General features: G+C 41.4%; 1 protein-coding gene across 1 annotated transcript in view; it reads left to right on the top strand.

Moving 5' to 3' along the window:
- PCSK2 (proprotein convertase subtilisin/kexin type 2) overlaps positions 1 to 16,723 on the top strand; it is a 186,380-nt gene that overhangs the window by 24,349 nt on the left and 145,308 nt on the right. The window contains exon 2 of the mRNA XM_090051083.1: positions 14,022 to 14,126. Within this exon, the coding sequence (XP_089907209.1) occupies positions 14,022 to 14,126 (105 nt within the window). The remainder of the gene's footprint in view (positions 1 to 14,021; positions 14,127 to 16,723) is intronic.

Genomic DNA, 16,723 nt, shown 5'->3' with positions numbered 1-16,723 from the left:
GTTATGTCCAATGACCAGTCCAGGCATTTAATCTTATCTAGCATAGTAAATACAGCGAGGGATGGTGGCAGAGGTGTGACTATTTAAAAATCCACAGGTAAAGATTCTGGCCCATCCAGGTTTTCATATCCAAAAGTATCCATTAGCCTTTTCTTTGGAGATGCAATTTTATTGTGAGGATAGAATCATTCAAAGCCTATTGAGGTCAGTGGCAATATTTCTATCGACTACAGTTGGCTTTTGATGGACCCAAAGTGCATCAAGCCAGGCCACCAGTGTTTTACAGGGATAATCATTACCCTCAATAATAACATCCAAGGTTGTCATTATGGGATATATTACAAAATTTCCATTGAGTTATTATGTAAAAAGAATAGAAGAACAGCTCTCTTAGGTCTAAATGTAAGAAGAGAAGAACAGACTCTCTTAGGTCTAAATAACTGGGTTGTCATCCTCTTACATTTCTGTTTGAAATCATTTCATTTAATAGAACATGGTTAGTTAATGCGTATGAAATAAGGCTGAATATGCAGATGAGCAACCAATGCAGAGACCTATGAATTATTCTGAGAGCTTAATATTTTAAAATGTATTAGTGCAGTTGAAAGCATTGTACAAGAACTACCTTCTGTTACGGAATCTCAGTAATAGGTTTGAGGCTTCATTTATACCCTTGCTTTGGGTGTGGGGCAAGGGGAAAGCTCTGAGAGCCACTGTAATTAAAGTGCCTGGAGTGTGTAGTGTATCCCTATGCTGAAAAATGGCACTGGCAGCACTTTAACTAAAGCTCATTCAACAAGTTTTAGTTAAAGTTCCTTGCCACCATTTTTCAGTGTGGGGACACTGATACATGAGATGCTGAAGCCTGCTGGAGCATGGTAATTATCAGGCTCCAGCAGACTCGATAAACCTCTAGATCAATTGAGTCTGCTCCAACACACTGTAATTACAATGTGTCCTAGCAGCCTCACTGCACATGTATAGGCACCTCGTATGCGGCTGAAATCTTAAAGCTGTTGAAGCCTCAGCCTAGCACTTTAACGTGTTAGATAAGCAAGGTCCACCCTCATTAATACATGAACTGGGGTTGCCAAAGAACAGATTGCAGAAATTGAGTAAAAAAAGCTTAGATCTGGATCTGACCACTACCAGGGTTCAAGAAGATTTGAATCTGAACCTAGGGGTATATCAGAGAATTTAAGATTCTTTTCCCTCTCAGCCAATAATGCACCAGGGGGAAAGTGTGGTGCTGGGAAACGTTGGGTATTCAGGAGTGCTCCGCTTTGAATAAAGTATAAAAATAAGGTCCTAACTTGGTGCCTTGGGCAGATACCAAAGGAGATTTCAGGTAGGTTCCAAGCAACCCTATGGTACAGCCTCAGCCCTAATTAGCATTTCCCATTTTTTCCAAGAACATTTTTTTCCCTAGTTCTTTCTTAGGTTAGCTTTGTTCTATGTGATTTCTGTATCTTAAGCTGCCTTTCCTTTCTCGCCATCTTCACACTTACATGTCCCTCATCACTATAGTGATTGAGTGCCTTTGACTTCAGACTTGGCTTCCATCTGTGGATTTAAAACATAAAGTGATTTCTTATGCTAATTGAGGTGAGAGAGAATTTTAAAATGCACAATGAATATTTATAAGCATCCTCAGTGCAACTCAGTGAAACTGGGATGAAAAGGTTGCTAATTTCTGCTGCAAGGCAACGTTTGGTTCTCAGACTGTAACAGCAACAGAGCAAGTCAGGCCAGTGGGGGCACATGCAGGTTTTGAATACACTTACTATTAGAAGGCATAGTTTTTTTGATTTCTCAGATGTAAATATTGACCAAGTAAGGGGTGAAAGATTTAGGGTCCCCTAAATTATGGATTGGAGATTTATGGAACATCTGAGAACATTTGGGCTGCTACATGTTATCTGTGCTTTCCTTTCACACATGGATGTTTGCATAGTACATTTGTTTATTGGGGTCCCAATTTAGCAAAGCATTTAAATATATCCTTGAAGTCAGTCCTGCAGGTAGTTTAAATGAAGCTCCCATTCAGCTTTTAAGTGATCTGCTCAACTGGGGCATCTTGTGTGCCTCTTTTGTCACTGATGCATTTCCATAGATTCAGTGGAGAAGCATCAGCATAACATTAGTAAAATGCTGGGGTGAACTGTAGGATCACTGAGTTAGAAGAGATCTTAAGGGTTGTCTGGTCCAACCCTTTGCTCAAATGCAATTTCAATGCCTGCCAGTCTGTTCTTGAAAACCTCCAATTTATTATTTAGTTAGTTTATACACCACTCTTCCTAACAAAGGCTCAGGTCAGCTTACAGCAGTAAGAGAACAGAATAACTTATAAAACAGAAGAATGAACAAGAAAACCACAAAAATTAGAAGTGAAGGGATTTCTGCAACTTCCCTATGCAGCTTTTTCTTACAGTTTGGAGAGTAAGAAACTTTTCTGAGATTTAATATAAAATCAGCATTGGTGGAATTTACAATCATTGCTTCATACCCTACCCTCTGTGGCAAGGGAGATTAGGTGTCTTTCATCCATTTTGTGACAGCCTTTCAAATATTTGAAAACTGTTATCAAATCCCCCCTTATTTTTTTCCCTTCAAACTAAACATATCTAGATCATTCAACCTTTCCTCATGTATCTTACATTCCAATCCCTTTATCATCTTTGTTGCTTGCCTCTGAATCCTCCCCAGTTCCTTTACATCCTTCAGAAAATGTGGAACATGGAGCTGATCACCATATCCCAGGTGAAGCTTGACTAATAGAGTGGCATTCTTCTGCTGCTACTTTTGTTAATGCAGCTGCATCACATGGTTGACTCACGCCGAGTTTGTGATCCACCATGACCTCCAGATGTTTCTCAGAAATATAGTTGCCTGTCCATTTAATTGAATACTGTAACAGCTTTTATGTGTGTGTGTCTTAACAGGCAAAGCAGATTTTTATTTGTTTAACTAAAACAACATAGCAATGCACTTTGTCTCCATATGGCACACAATGGTGACACAGCAATCATATATGTCTACACATGATTGCCAGCTATGTCATCATAGCAGTGTGCTCCTCAGGTATAGCACTCCACTAAGGCAACGTAATGGTGAAATTTAACTGTGCTCCACATGCACAGTGCAGTAATCACCCATATTGCACCATGCTTTAGTACTTCCAAAAGGAAATACTAAAATATGGTGCAATAGCAATGTCATTGTACGGTGATGTGTAGACGCACCCTAAACACATAGAGGATTAGAAGCTTGGAGATGGCATGTTTTAATGGCTGTTAAAATGTCTCCCGCTTCTCTCTGGTCCAGCAAACAGCAGCGGAGAGTCTACTGTTAAATCTCTTATAATTGCTAAGTAGCTTTTGCTGGAGCACCATAGCTTGTGAAGCAGCAGTGGAGCTGGTTTGGGCAAATAAGCTGCTTCATGTGGTCTATTCTATCTTGATGAAGGTTCGGGTGTGGAAACAATACTTCATTATTTACAAGAACTTCTATCAAGAGCTATGTACAATAAAGCAGGAAGAACTTTGCTACTGCACTTGTAAGGGCTTGGGACCTATGCTTGCCACACCAGGAAGTTCCTGACACCTCATCCAGACTGTCTCGGGATGCCACACTTCCTGGACACTCTCTGTTTTCAAGCAGACTTACTGGGTGCCTGTACATGTGACAATGTCACAATGTACACATGATGAAAATTTCCCTTTCTGTGGCTTAATGGCATCACAAATGACATGTACACAAGTTTGGGGGTTTTTAAATGAGTTTGCATCATTGCAAACTAAACCACATCCCAATATAGTTTAGTTTGCAACGTTGCGACTTGGAACACTGCAGCCATTAGTCAGCTTCCCCGCAGCCATGGGAGAGGTGGGCAAGCTCTGCAGAAAAAAAAGGCCCCTTGCTGCCTCTGCCTTCAGCAGGCTCCTGTGGCCAGCGAGACACCTGGGGCTGCCTGGGAATGGTCTGGCTTGCCCCTGGGGCAGTGTGGGGTGGCAGCAGGAGGGTGGCTGGGTGTGCTGGTGTCTAGAGAAGATGGTGGGGATGGTATAGGGGGCATGGGGCTGCCCAGGCAGGCTGCTAGCTTCTGAGTCTGCACAGGCTTCCAGCATCCTGTGCACCATCCCTGCCACCTTCTCCGGCCACCAGCACACGCAGCCACACTCCTGCCATCTCCCTGCACTGCCCCAGGGGCAAACCAACCCCATCCTGGGCAGCCCCAGGCATTCTGCCAGCTGCAGGACCCTGCTGAGAAGAAGTGGTGAGGCACCTGATCCTTTTTTTCTGTGGAGCCTGCTTGGCTCTCCTATGGCCGGGGGATCAGCTGACGGAGTACTACCACAGATTAATGGCCCCCTGCCTTCTAGAGAGGCAGGCAGGCTCTGCCCAAAAAACAACAAAAAAAAAAGAATCAGGCACCTGCAGCCACTAGGACAATAATATATATACAGTGATGGAAAAATAAAACCCACTCAATTAAAAACTCACTGTTTCAATTTAGGGGGCATAGAATGCAACCCTAAGGACTACAAACCTATCAAATGTACAAGAACCCAATACTCTGTGTTACATTCGGCCATGACTGTCTGGAAAAATCTTTTCTCTACATTCTTCCTGTGAGAAATAAAGTGTCTTATTTTGGGGTATGTGGTATTTGAGAAAATATGGTATTCTTCTGTGGTAATTGCTCAGCTCAACATATCTTACTTTTTTGCAAAATGGCTATCTCCAATATTAAGCTCAGAATGGCTGCTAGTAATTAAAGGTGATAATGTATATATTTCACAGGTTATCTAGGTTCACAAATACTTCTTGTCCCATGAAGTTTTATACTGTTGAGGAGATCTGAATTTTGCACAAAAATATTGCAGAGTGATGCTGTGTTTCTTGATTTGGTTTTACCTCCTTAGGCATAGCACCTTATATTCTTTTGAATTCTAACACTACACCACAAGTGTTTGCAAGTCCTCCACTTTTGTGTCATAGGAGAGCAGGGCTGGAAGGGGCCTAACAAGATCATCTAGTTCAGCCACCCCACTGAAGGCAGGATCATTTCTGACTAAACTGGCCCAGGCAAGTGTCTGTCTAACCTACTCTTGAAAATTTGCAGAGATGGAGATTCCACCACTCTCCAGGTAACCTGTTCCAATTCTTGACCATCTTCATAGTTAGAAAGTTTCTCCTAATCTCCAACCTAAAATTCCTGTGCTGCAGCTTAAGTCCATTGCTCCTAGTCTTGTCCCCTACAGCCATTGAGAAAAGCCCATCTTCATCCTTTCTACACTTGCCCTTCAGGTCCTTGAACCCTCAGTCTTCTCTTCCCCAGACTAAATACCCCAACCTCTTTCAGCCTTTCCTCATCTGCAGACTTGACTAGGAAGCTCTCTATTTCTGCATCTATCCAAGTCATTAATAAAAATGTCAGAAGGGACTTCTGTGGAACTCCACTTGAAATTTCCTGTCATGACATAGATCATTTACAGTTACCCTTTGCTTGTAGGTATTCAGCTGATTATGTAAACACCTAATAGTATGCCTAGCTGACATATCTCCATTTCTTCATTTTTATTTTATAATTGTTTTGTTTTGAAGACAAGTAGTTGCTTTGTTAGGTCTCCATTGGTGGCCTACGAGAGGCACCATTGCACTAAGTTCAGGCAGCCCCATTTAAGGCTGATGAACTATCAAGGAGTGAAAAACAGAATGGCTAAAAATGGTGGGAGAGAAGCAGCAACATGAAATGGGGACATGGTGTTATATGATATAGTAGGAGAACGGAAATGTTAAATTATGGAGAAAGTAGACATGAATTAAAACAGCAGATATGGGAAAGGTTGATTTAATATGTTCCTGGCTTTTTGTGTACTCTATAATTTATACAGAAATTTTTGTGTGATGGATAAAGCATGGGGGTGAACCATTACAATTCAATAATAAAGATAAGCTTGAAGCCCAACCCCCATTTTGTTTTTTAATAGCATTATTTTTGTCACTTCTTAAAACTGGTGACAGATTTTTAATGTTGTATCTTTTGCTGAGCCACAAATAATACTGATCCTACTCTGAGCTCCTTTCAGCTGCTTAGGTACATTTACTGTTTTGCCTTAATATACTATGTATACACATTTTTCCATTCTGATTACAATGAATTTTCTTCTGTAGTTGTTTTCATTAATGTTCAAGGTTAAGGCCAAGTGCTGGAATACAAAAACTACCAAGAGAATGTCTCATATACCATCTCATCCTGGCATACCTCACAAAATCTGCTATAATGGGTCTACAGTTTGAATACCCCTTCTTTAGCAGCTGTATTGAGATCTACGAGATCATGATGTCTTTAGGCATTTTTGAAAAACTCTGTGATATCAAAGGTTGTTTCATTCAAGTAAAGAGAAAATCAGAATGAAAGGCTAGATCTTAACTTGGACACCACATACAGTAAGCGAACATGGAAGAATAGCACCCCCTCTTCCTCCCTCATATCTTGAATCCAAACACAAGTGAGTAAGTGCATGCATACACCCATTTCCTTGTTCCTCGGAGCCGGTAGGCATTGAGTGATTAAGGAATGGGTTGTGGCTGGCTCCATTAGTCCTGTCTGCTTCTCACAGTGGAACAGCTGAGGCAACATCAAGGCTACAGATAGGGGTAATCATTTGCAACTGGTATTGCAAATTACCTTCCAGGAGCAGTGTAGGAGCAGACAGGGACTTGTAGCTGCCTATTTAGAATCCTTTTCATGGGATGCTTCTGTGGCAGCTCAGTCATTTGCTGTAGGCTCTTTTCAACTGGGCTCTTGCAGTAAATTCCTCTCTCCATTTTCCCCATCTAGTGAAGATGGAATTGCAGGGCAGGTACAAAGTTTGCCAGCAAATTAAAAAAGTAGTTTGAATCAAAGATCATTTTCTCTGAGAGTCTGGATAGAGGAGGGGCGGGCAGTGAAAACGAGAGACAGGTGTAACTTATGTACTTTCCTCCTACGCAGAATGTAATTAAATAATTGTTCTCTGCCTTCATAGTTGGAACAGAAGCCTGAGAAGAAACAAAAGATATCTCAGAGTCACACACATGCAGAAGCAGTTCTTGGTTTAAAAATTCTCACTGCCCTAAAATGCAATTTGCTTCTATAGATAATAATATGTTCTAGGCATTCCTACCATTTGCAATTCCTGTGCCATTTCGATTGTCTTCCTTTCCTCCTTTCTTATGGAGGTTTTTTAAAATTTTATTTTCTGGTCTACTGCTTTCCAGTAAAAAAATATGAAACAAGATTTTGCACATAGCAGCATCAGTAGCAGTAATAAAGAAAGGAAGAGAGAGATTTTGAAGAAGTGTTGTCTTACAAAGAGTAAGGATAAGTGAAAGGGAGATATATTCTTCTTTAGGGATCAGTGAAAGACAGATATAGTAGTCTTCCTTAGATCTGACTTTATTTTTTTTTTTGCTTCATCATTGTATTATATACTAGCTACATAAAATATGTATTGCAAGGAAGTTTTGAAAATAATTAACATAAAATGTTCCTAAAGCCATTAAAGAGTTACCCACCCATTTGAATATATATAGGAAGCACTCAGGGTTGCTACTCTATATTTGCATATTAAGGAAAGAATAGACCAATTTCTGTTCTTGTCTCAGTACTTTTATGATCCTCGTTACCATAATTTTCACTACCTCATAATAATTAATTATCTTAATCAGTAACTCATCTGTGAGGAAGGATAGTTTTGAACCCTATGCTTTTCAGCTATGCTTTTTGAGTAAGAGATTTGTCCAAGTTCAAGTGTGAAGTTTGTGGCTAAACCAGGGACTGAGTTTAGGTAGAGTCCAGGCCTCTCTACCACTACCGCCTTTGGGCTATAGAATAAATATTACTTAGGTACATGTCTGCATATTTAAATTAGCAGAGCTACAGACAAGAGTAAATCACAAATCACAAGATTACACCATTATGGGAAAGAGTTGCTGAATCACTACTGAGCTATTGGATAGCTTTCTAGAGGCAAAGCAGCCCATGGGATTGCTTCTCATGGCTGTACAGTGGATTAAGCAGTAGCTTTTAAAAAACTGGACATTTTAGACCCTTTTGTGGTGCATGTTCTTCCCCCAGTTTGTTTGTAATTTGTAAGCATTCACTGAAGAGTCTGTCTAAATTCTTGCAAATTGTTTCTGTTTCCACTATTACTTCCCTACAATTCTTAGACTGGTCATCTGGCATTTTTTCCACACACAGTGATTGGATAGCTGAAGCTTTTCATTAAGAGAATATGAAATGATCAAAAACAATGAATATTTCCAAACCACATTCTCAAAACTTGTGATATTCACAAATATCATCATCAAAACTGATAATTCCATGAATTTCCTGAGGAATGTGTGGTATCTTTGCATGAACTATAATGAGTCAGCTTTAGGTAGCTTGCTCCTGTTCTTGAACCTAGCTGCTTTTGCTTAAAGTCAGTCCAAATGATGCTAAAGAAAGAGTGCACTCAGAAAATGAGCTACAAATACACAAAGGCAGATCCACACAGTGCACTGGTACACTTGTAACCTACTTTGGCACTTTGGTCAATCCAAAGTTTAACACCAACTGCCTGGCAAAGGCAGCAGCATTTCTAGTCAGGCAGCACTGAAAAAGTTGCTTGACTTCATGCTTCATTATAATCTGCCTGATCCCTTCTAAACTCTTCCATAGGTGCTAATGTCCCTCTCTTCCTTTGAATGGTCTTGATGTTCCACCAATCAAGGTATCCTTTGTTCTGCAATTCTGTTGCCCATTGACTGTTCCTGGTAATGAAGCTCCTATTTCACAGCCTTACAGATTGTTTTTAACTCATTCAAATGAAGTTATATATTTTTTGCGTCAATATTAAACTGAATAGTGCAGCCCTAGGTCCTTAGCATATTAGTAAAGCTTCTAGTTTATTTTTAACTAGAGAAAAATATGTGGGGGGGTTTTATACATGATGGTACATCTCACCATCTGTACCCCCCTTTTCAAAATTCTGTATCCACCCATAAAAATACCTATTCTTTCTTTCTAGATATGTCAACAATTGCTAAAAGGTTCTATGGATCTCTTAGTAAGAGACTATAAGAGGCTATATGAGAGACTATACAAGTCAGTTCCTGATTGCATTCATTTAGATGCTTCATAGTAAAGCAAAAGGAACAGAAGTAACCTGACTTCCCTGGGGGAAAGTAAGGGAGAGGGGGGGAGCTGGATCACAGGTCTACAGTGGATGGGATAATCCTTCTAATAATTGAAGAGATGTGTGTATGGTCAAGACAACAATTTCTCCTCTCTGGGGTGTCAACAGAACCTTTGCCACAAAACCTTTGCCACAGGTTGTTATTCTTTAAGCTAAAGAAGCAACTCTGTTATCTAGCAGCGGTAGCGAGCCCTTATCCACCAGGGAGGCCTGATGTACTTAGTTTGTTACTCTTAGATTTATTTATTACCTTTAGTACTGTAACACCATTCCCCTCCTTCACAGTGATCTTGTCACTTGAGGAAATAGTTCTGTCTACTGCTGCTCTCTTTTGGAATATATTGTCCATACATATAGTTTCATCTCTCAGCCACAGCACTGTACTAGCAATAGTGCGGAACCACTTTATTTTAGAGGGATAATTGAGTGAAATCCACATGGAGGAGGAAGATTTCCTCTCTGGGCTCGACGTCTGCTGGGGAAAGGGAACTGCTGTTACATCCTTTATGGGGTATCACCTCTTCTTCCTTGTCAGTCCTATTCAGGTGGTTTATTCAGAGGAGAGAAAAAATCCAAAAACCCACTTCTTCCCTGTACCTTGTGGGTTGCTGTGCCCCAACAGGGGCATATGTAGGGTAACATAGAGGGAGTGTAATCAAGTGCACTTAAAGAGTTTGTACTAGGAGAAAACATTCCTTGAATCTTGTCTGTCTTCACCCTTGCACATATAGTTCAGGAGTAACTGGACCAGGCAGAAGCTGACTGCAAACTCACACTAAAGGAACTGCAATATTAGCTAGACTTGTTTCAACCTTTTAGTTTTCCTCTGTACATCTTTGAGGCATACACAAATATACTCTTGTCTACACATTCATTAAAGCACCGTAATTACGGCACATTAAGTTTAGTACCTATAATTACAGGAACTACCTTAATGTACCATAATGCTACTGTGCATTAGCACCAGCACATTCTTTTTGGTGATGCTAATGTGCAGTAGACTAACTGTACTGTGCATTAGCACATGGCAGGGGTTTTGCCCACCATGCTAATGTGCAGTAGAATTAAGTCTACTGCACTTGAAGCATCTCATGTAGGTGTGCCCTTTATGGCTAGGGACAGACATTACACGTAAACTGGTTTAAGTGATCAGAAACTGGTTTAAACCTGTAACAGAACAGATGTTCAGTGCACATAAACCAGTTTGAAAATGGCTGAAACCGGTTTGAGATAAACCAGGTTGAATGTAGTATCAGACTTAATTGATTTGGGTCAAACCCATTAATGCAATGTCTGTCCCAGACCTCTTGTTGTTTTAAGATAAATCAGATTCCCCCAGCATCCTGGCATACTTTCTAGGCTGGGTGGGGCTCTCTGCTGTACAGCAGGGCTGGCCCCTCCCCTCTGCTCCCTGGCCAGAGTTTCGGTAGAGACTTGCAGGCACAGAGCATCTGCCTGACTTCTCCCTGCTAAGCAGGAATTCTTCCTCCTACCCCTCTGCCTTACGCAGACACCTCAGCATTAGTTAGCAGGCCATATGCTGGATCCAGTCTGTGCTGTGGGAGACGACAAAGGCAGGCAGACTTTTTGGAGCTAATGTCCTTCCTTGGATGAGCTGTTTAAGAAAAGCCCCATTAGTTAATGGAGAGAGGCTTTGTTTTCTTAATGGGTTGATAAACACTGAGTTAGGTGATAAACTTTCCCTGCTGAGCTGATTAGGAGGACGGGTGGGGAAATAATCAGAGTGTCCTGCCAGGGCTTGGCCACACCCCCTCAGCTCAGTACTGTGGAAGTGAAGGGAGGGCTGCTCTAGCACCCCCTGGCTTCTAGCCTTAGCCATTGCTGGCATGTGCCTGAATTTTTTCAGTCCAGAGGGGATGTCCGTGCAGTTACAAAGTGATTTAGCCTAGCCTGGTTAGACTAACCTGCAAAGATTGAATCAATTCAGGCTCAGGCTTTTTGAATGTCTGCTCCTAGCTTATGTGGTTAGATCAAAGTGTTGTCTCAAGGTTTCAGACGCATGCCTGTTCTCTGGCTGCTTGATCTTACTATGTGAACTGACTGTCTGTTTTGCAAAGTGATGCATTTAGGCTGCTTTCTACTTTACTATGAAACTAGTTTGTCAGAAGACAAACAGTATGTGGGTCTTGAAAGCTGCTGTTTTGATGTTGCCTGTAAGTAGAGTAGACATCCACATACTAGATCTCTATCTTTTCCCAATATCATTTATACCTATATACTTATATATATTTAACATATTATGGAATTGGTAGTACATATTCTGACAAAGTATTTTTTCTTTACAATACTTCAGTTTATCAAAAAAGAAAAAATCTATGGTGACATTGATTTTGACAAAATTTGGTGTAATTGAATTATTTCACTAAATTTGCACAAAACTTTTTGAACTTTTGGGGAATGTTTGTTTTAAAAAATACATTGTTTTAAAATGTATTTGAAGTTGTATTACAAAATAAAACATACAACTTTTGAAATGTCAAAATGAAATGGTTTGCTATTCTTGAAATGAAAAAAATCAATTAACTTAAAATGGTATTTTTTCAAAAATGTAATTTGCAAGAAGCTTTAAAGTTCTTTTATTCCTATTTGGAACAAAACCACACTTTTATTAAGCAAATTTTAGTTCTTGGACAGTTCTACACTTATACCAGAAAATGCTTGAAAATATAATAGCAGGCAAGATCACTAATATGAATAAGAACTAATTTCTTAAAAGGAAATGGATAGATATCTGGGTATAATAATGTGAATTCTCAGTTTACATAGAATATTATATTCATGAAGAGTAAAATTCAGTTCCCTTGTGCTAAGCAATAGTTTTTCTCTATAAGCAGATCTATTGAAATCAGGCCTTTGCTCTCAATTACCAGTCAGATTGATCAATGTTACAAATGTCCATGCTTAAATTTTCATTAAGTACAGGAGACTTTACTTGAAAAGAAATCTTTAATTTCCTTTTATATGAAGTATTTAAAAAAAAAGAATTCACTTTGTTTTGTCACTTGTCCCCTTACAATTTGTTTAAAAATACTGCCAGATTAAGTCCCTGCAACTAAAAAATACAACATATTTTGAGAGGTACCAATGTTCAGCTTTTACAAGAGAATTTCAAGTGAAAAATATTTGCTTGATTTTATGTAAATTATTGACTGGAATTTGCCTGTGAAGTTAAAATTACCAGAAGTTTTTAGAAATTGAGACACAAATGAAAGTTTTTTGACTGAATGGTAGAAATGTTATACCATGTTAATAATACACAGTAAGTATATGGAACTATCTGTTTTCCTTATTTTTCCTTATAAAATGAATTCCATGGTATTCAGTAGACCTTCCAGACATTGCATCTCAGGCAATGAAAATTGGTCTTTTTTCTGCCTTCATTCTCGTAACATCATCTTAGGTGCATTATATCCCTCCTATTACAGTATGTGGCAATTTTAACTTATTGGCAGCTCATTCTGTCTTTTCATTTTGGATGTTTCAGCATGTGGGAAATAATCCTGAAGTAAGTTGGTAAATCCTTCAGGAGAGCTGGTAATGTTTGCTAGGAATGCAGGGGGACTTAATATCATATACAAGTGAAGTGATGTATTTTATACTCGTGGCAACTAACGTTTGTGCTGGAGTGACATTTTCAGCCCTCTAAGGCTAAGTGTAGACATTCAGGGATGGGGTCAAGAGGTTAGAGAGCATTAAAAAGATCAACCTGATCCAAGATAAGTTGGGATGGGGGGCTTACTGAGGAGAATAGGGGGGGCAAGCAAGCTTGAGGGGGGTCAGGGGTCTGTGAGGGGAATCAGAGGGAGGGGGACAGGCAGGATTCACAAAAGCAATTGTGGGGGCTGGTGGTGTCCACAGGAGGGATCGGGGCATCCGATGGTGTCCACAGGGGTTGCTGGGGTCCAGGAGGGTTTGGTGGAAACAAGGAGACTTGCAGGGTCTGTGGGGGGGTTGGGGGCTTGGGAAGAACCAGGGGCCATTTTTAGCCCCCTGACCCTTCCTCCTGGCCAACATTATGCACCATCCCTCCCACCATTCTCCCCATCAATACTTATTTTTTTGGCTCCTGGCAGAGGTGAACACTGAGAATACTGGAACCTGGAGAGGCTTGCAGAATGGAGGGGTTGTGGGGAGCGTGGCTGGCCTACATGGGGAGGCAGGGATGGAGGGCTAAAAATATCTCAGTGCCAAGGGAGTAGGAAAAGCACAGCCTTGGGGTGGGGCCAGTGGCTGGGCTTTCCCAGCCCTGGGGCTTTGCAGGTAACTGTACTGAAGTTCGATGCACTGGTCTAACCTAGATTGATTATGTCTGAGTGTACATTGATCCAGGTCTGTCTTAGACTGGGTTCCGCCATATTTAGGTCAGTTTATGTGCACCAAACTTCCTTACAGTTATGGGTGTAGATTGATTTCTGATTACTGAGACCAGGTCTGAGTGTATGGTCCACATCTGGGTGAACTAAGTTAGATCAGGTGGCTATTTTAAATCTGATCTAACCTCTCTCTAACCTCCCTAGATAGCCACACTTAGCATAAGTGACTAATTTCTTAAATTCATACTTACATTGTTTCATAGATGTTAGGGGCTGGAAGGGACCTTACAAATCATGGGGTCCAGCCTCCCCTGCACTTGGGCAGAAAAGACTGTTGAATTCCAGTGTCAAAAAGCATTTAATGGCTCCTAAACCATGTAAAGTAACTTGTTTGAAAACTGTACTATTCAATAACACCTAAATGCCTTTTTTTTTTACATTTGCTCTTTCCTTTCCCCAGCTCCCCTTTTTAGATGATGGGTACTATTTTTATCATAATGGAATCGCGAAGGCCAGGAGAAGACGCAGTCTTCAGCACAAGCTACTTTTGGAAAAGGACATTAGGGTAAGCCTTTCCCAATTATTTACTCTCCAGCATAATTTTCATATCAGCAAATTTTGCTGTATGGGATCAGATCACTGAGAAGTCTAAACAAAATTAATTCCACATCTAACTCAAGTCCCTGCCACTAAATCACAGCTCTGTGATTGCCTTACAAAAATTAAAACAAACTTAGTCTTGATTTTAATCTAATTCCAAGAAACTCAGTTAATCTTCCCAAGCCTGATTGTATCACCTTTTACTTACACTGGGTACATCTACACATGCCCTTTAATGCAGAGTTGACTAATTAGCTTTGCAGTAAAGCATCAGTCTACATGTACATCCCTATTAGAGTGTAGTAAACTAATTAACTCTGCTGTAGGATAGTACTGCCTGACACAAGTACTATTCTATGGTGAAGCACTTATGTATGCTCAAATGCACGTGTTGACTGTGACCAGGGATGGCTGGGGCATGAGGGTAGCCCTATACCATAGCACCCTCATACCCTAGCCAACCTCTCTGCCCCACCAATGCCATCACCCAGAGCCTGGGGCTGACCCCCTCTGGGCCTCCTGCTCTGGGCCAGGTGCTCCTGGTCACAACATGATCATATGCACCTAGGACTTCCCTGGTTTGAATTGCTGCGGTCCTGGACATGTGTGAAGACACTGTGCCTGGGAGCAGCTGACTCCAGTGTGAACTGTGTTGGAGTTTAATTAGGTGCATTAATATCATGTGTCGATGTGCCCACCGAGGAATACTTTATTCCATTAGCTGTCTCAGTGCAGATGGTAAGCTCCAAATATCACATTTCCAGCACGAACAAGGGTAGGTGCACCCTCAGCCTATTTTACCTTTTTCTGAGAAAATCTGGTCCATTTGCAAATGAAAGATTCATTTTTAAGGAGCAGCCCCCCTTTCTATTCATGTCATGGGTGAAATGAAAATATCCTTTCCATAAGGTGGCGGCAGCAGCAGCTTCTTCCTTAATTCCTCTTCACAGTTTATCCTCTGTGTAAAGGAAGAGTACCTGAGACCCAGCTTCAGGTAGCCCAGCTGAAAGGCTGGCAGCAGCTGCAACTGGTGAGTGAATTAGGATGGAGTCACAAAGAGGCTTAAAGCTCCATAACCAGAGAGCAAAGGGAGGAAAGGGGAGGTTGTGTTGAGGGAGAAGTACAGAACTTCGATTGCTCTCTCAGGGCCTAAGGACAGACTGCAGGGTTGGTTTATCTGTCTGTTGTTTGGTTTGTTTTTGTTTCTATGGGGCCAAGTTTGAGAAGGAAGCTGGGTGAGTAACGTCTAAAACAAAATTATTGCCAGCCTAGAGCAGAAACAGATAGTACAGAAAAATCTCTGCCGTCCAAAGAAAATAGCACCTCTCAGCAATCATCTTAAGAAAGCAAATCAATGAGAACTGTATTCCCTTATGTGCTGCAAACCATCCCCATGGGTGTGGGAAAGAGAAGTAGACAGTTAATTTCCCCCTGGTTATTTCTATTGTCTTGTTCAGCACTAGCAATAGAGCACCTATGAACATTTGAAGTGAACGGGATGTGGGGGTGGAGTGGGGGATAAATTAAATGAAGCAGAATCTGCCTGCTCCTGCTGCTGAAGTGAGAAGCAAGGTTAGAGGATTCTCAGCTTATTATTCACATCTCCAGGAGAGTTTTTGAAAGTGATCTGTAGTTCAGATAAACCAAAAACTTGGCACTCCTTCAAAATGTAGCCAGCCTCTGACAGCTGGCAGGGTGTGCGACATGCACCACTTTTGCTAAAATCTTGCCACTCTTAACTCTGCTCCCTGTGAATGGGAGCTCTCTTGCAGCATCAGTCAGCTGTGCAGCATGGCCCAAATTTAGATGGGTGAATGGCACTTGTGAAGAGAGCAGTCCTCCCTGCAGAGCATACTGTCCTCCTCAGCATGCTCAGATCAGTCTGTTCTGGCCACTCTTGCTCTGGTAAGATCTTGTTCCATCTGGGTAGGTGCATCATTTCCTCCTAAGTCTGAAATGTTAGTTGTACTAAAAAAATGATTACTGAAGACCATCTGTGCTCCCACCGGGTCAGCCCCACTCCCCAGGGTGTCAGGGAGAGGAAAGGAGACAGAAAAGCCCAGGACCAGAGCGGGGGTTAACTCTCCACCCTTGCAGGTGTTTAAGACCTGGATAGACAAAATGTTGGCCGAGATGATGGAGTTGGGGATGGTCCTGCTTGGAGCAAGGGGTTGGACAAGATGTGACCTCCTGAGCTCCCTTCCCACCCTAATTTTCTATGAAGGAAATTCTCTGCAGCAACCCTGCAACCTGCACACACTGTTGCCTCCAGGAGAAAGAGTGGGATCATGCTCTTCTCGGCACTGGTGAGACCGCAGCTGGAGTACTACATCCAGTACTGCATCTCCTTCTCCCGTGCCCCACCTTCTAGCACAATAACTTGGTAATTAGGGAACTTGCCCAGGCAATGGGAGACCCAAGTCCTAGCTCCACTCCCTCTGCCCAGTGTGGGGTTTGAATCTACATCTCCCACTTTCCAGAAAAGAAGAGGAACAGGGACCAGAACCCAGGATACTTTCCCTTCCAGGGCAATACTTATGTCACTGAGCCACATTCCCTCTG

This window comes from Crocodylus siamensis, chromosome 1 (assembly GCF_052110815.1).
Source record: "Crocodylus siamensis isolate JL-2025a chromosome 1, ASM5211081v1, whole genome shotgun sequence".
Taxonomy (NCBI): domain Eukaryota; kingdom Metazoa; phylum Chordata; order Crocodylia; family Crocodylidae; genus Crocodylus; species Crocodylus siamensis.
The sequence above is the reverse complement of the archived record's forward strand: the minus strand, read 5'-3'. Positions and strand labels throughout refer to the sequence as shown.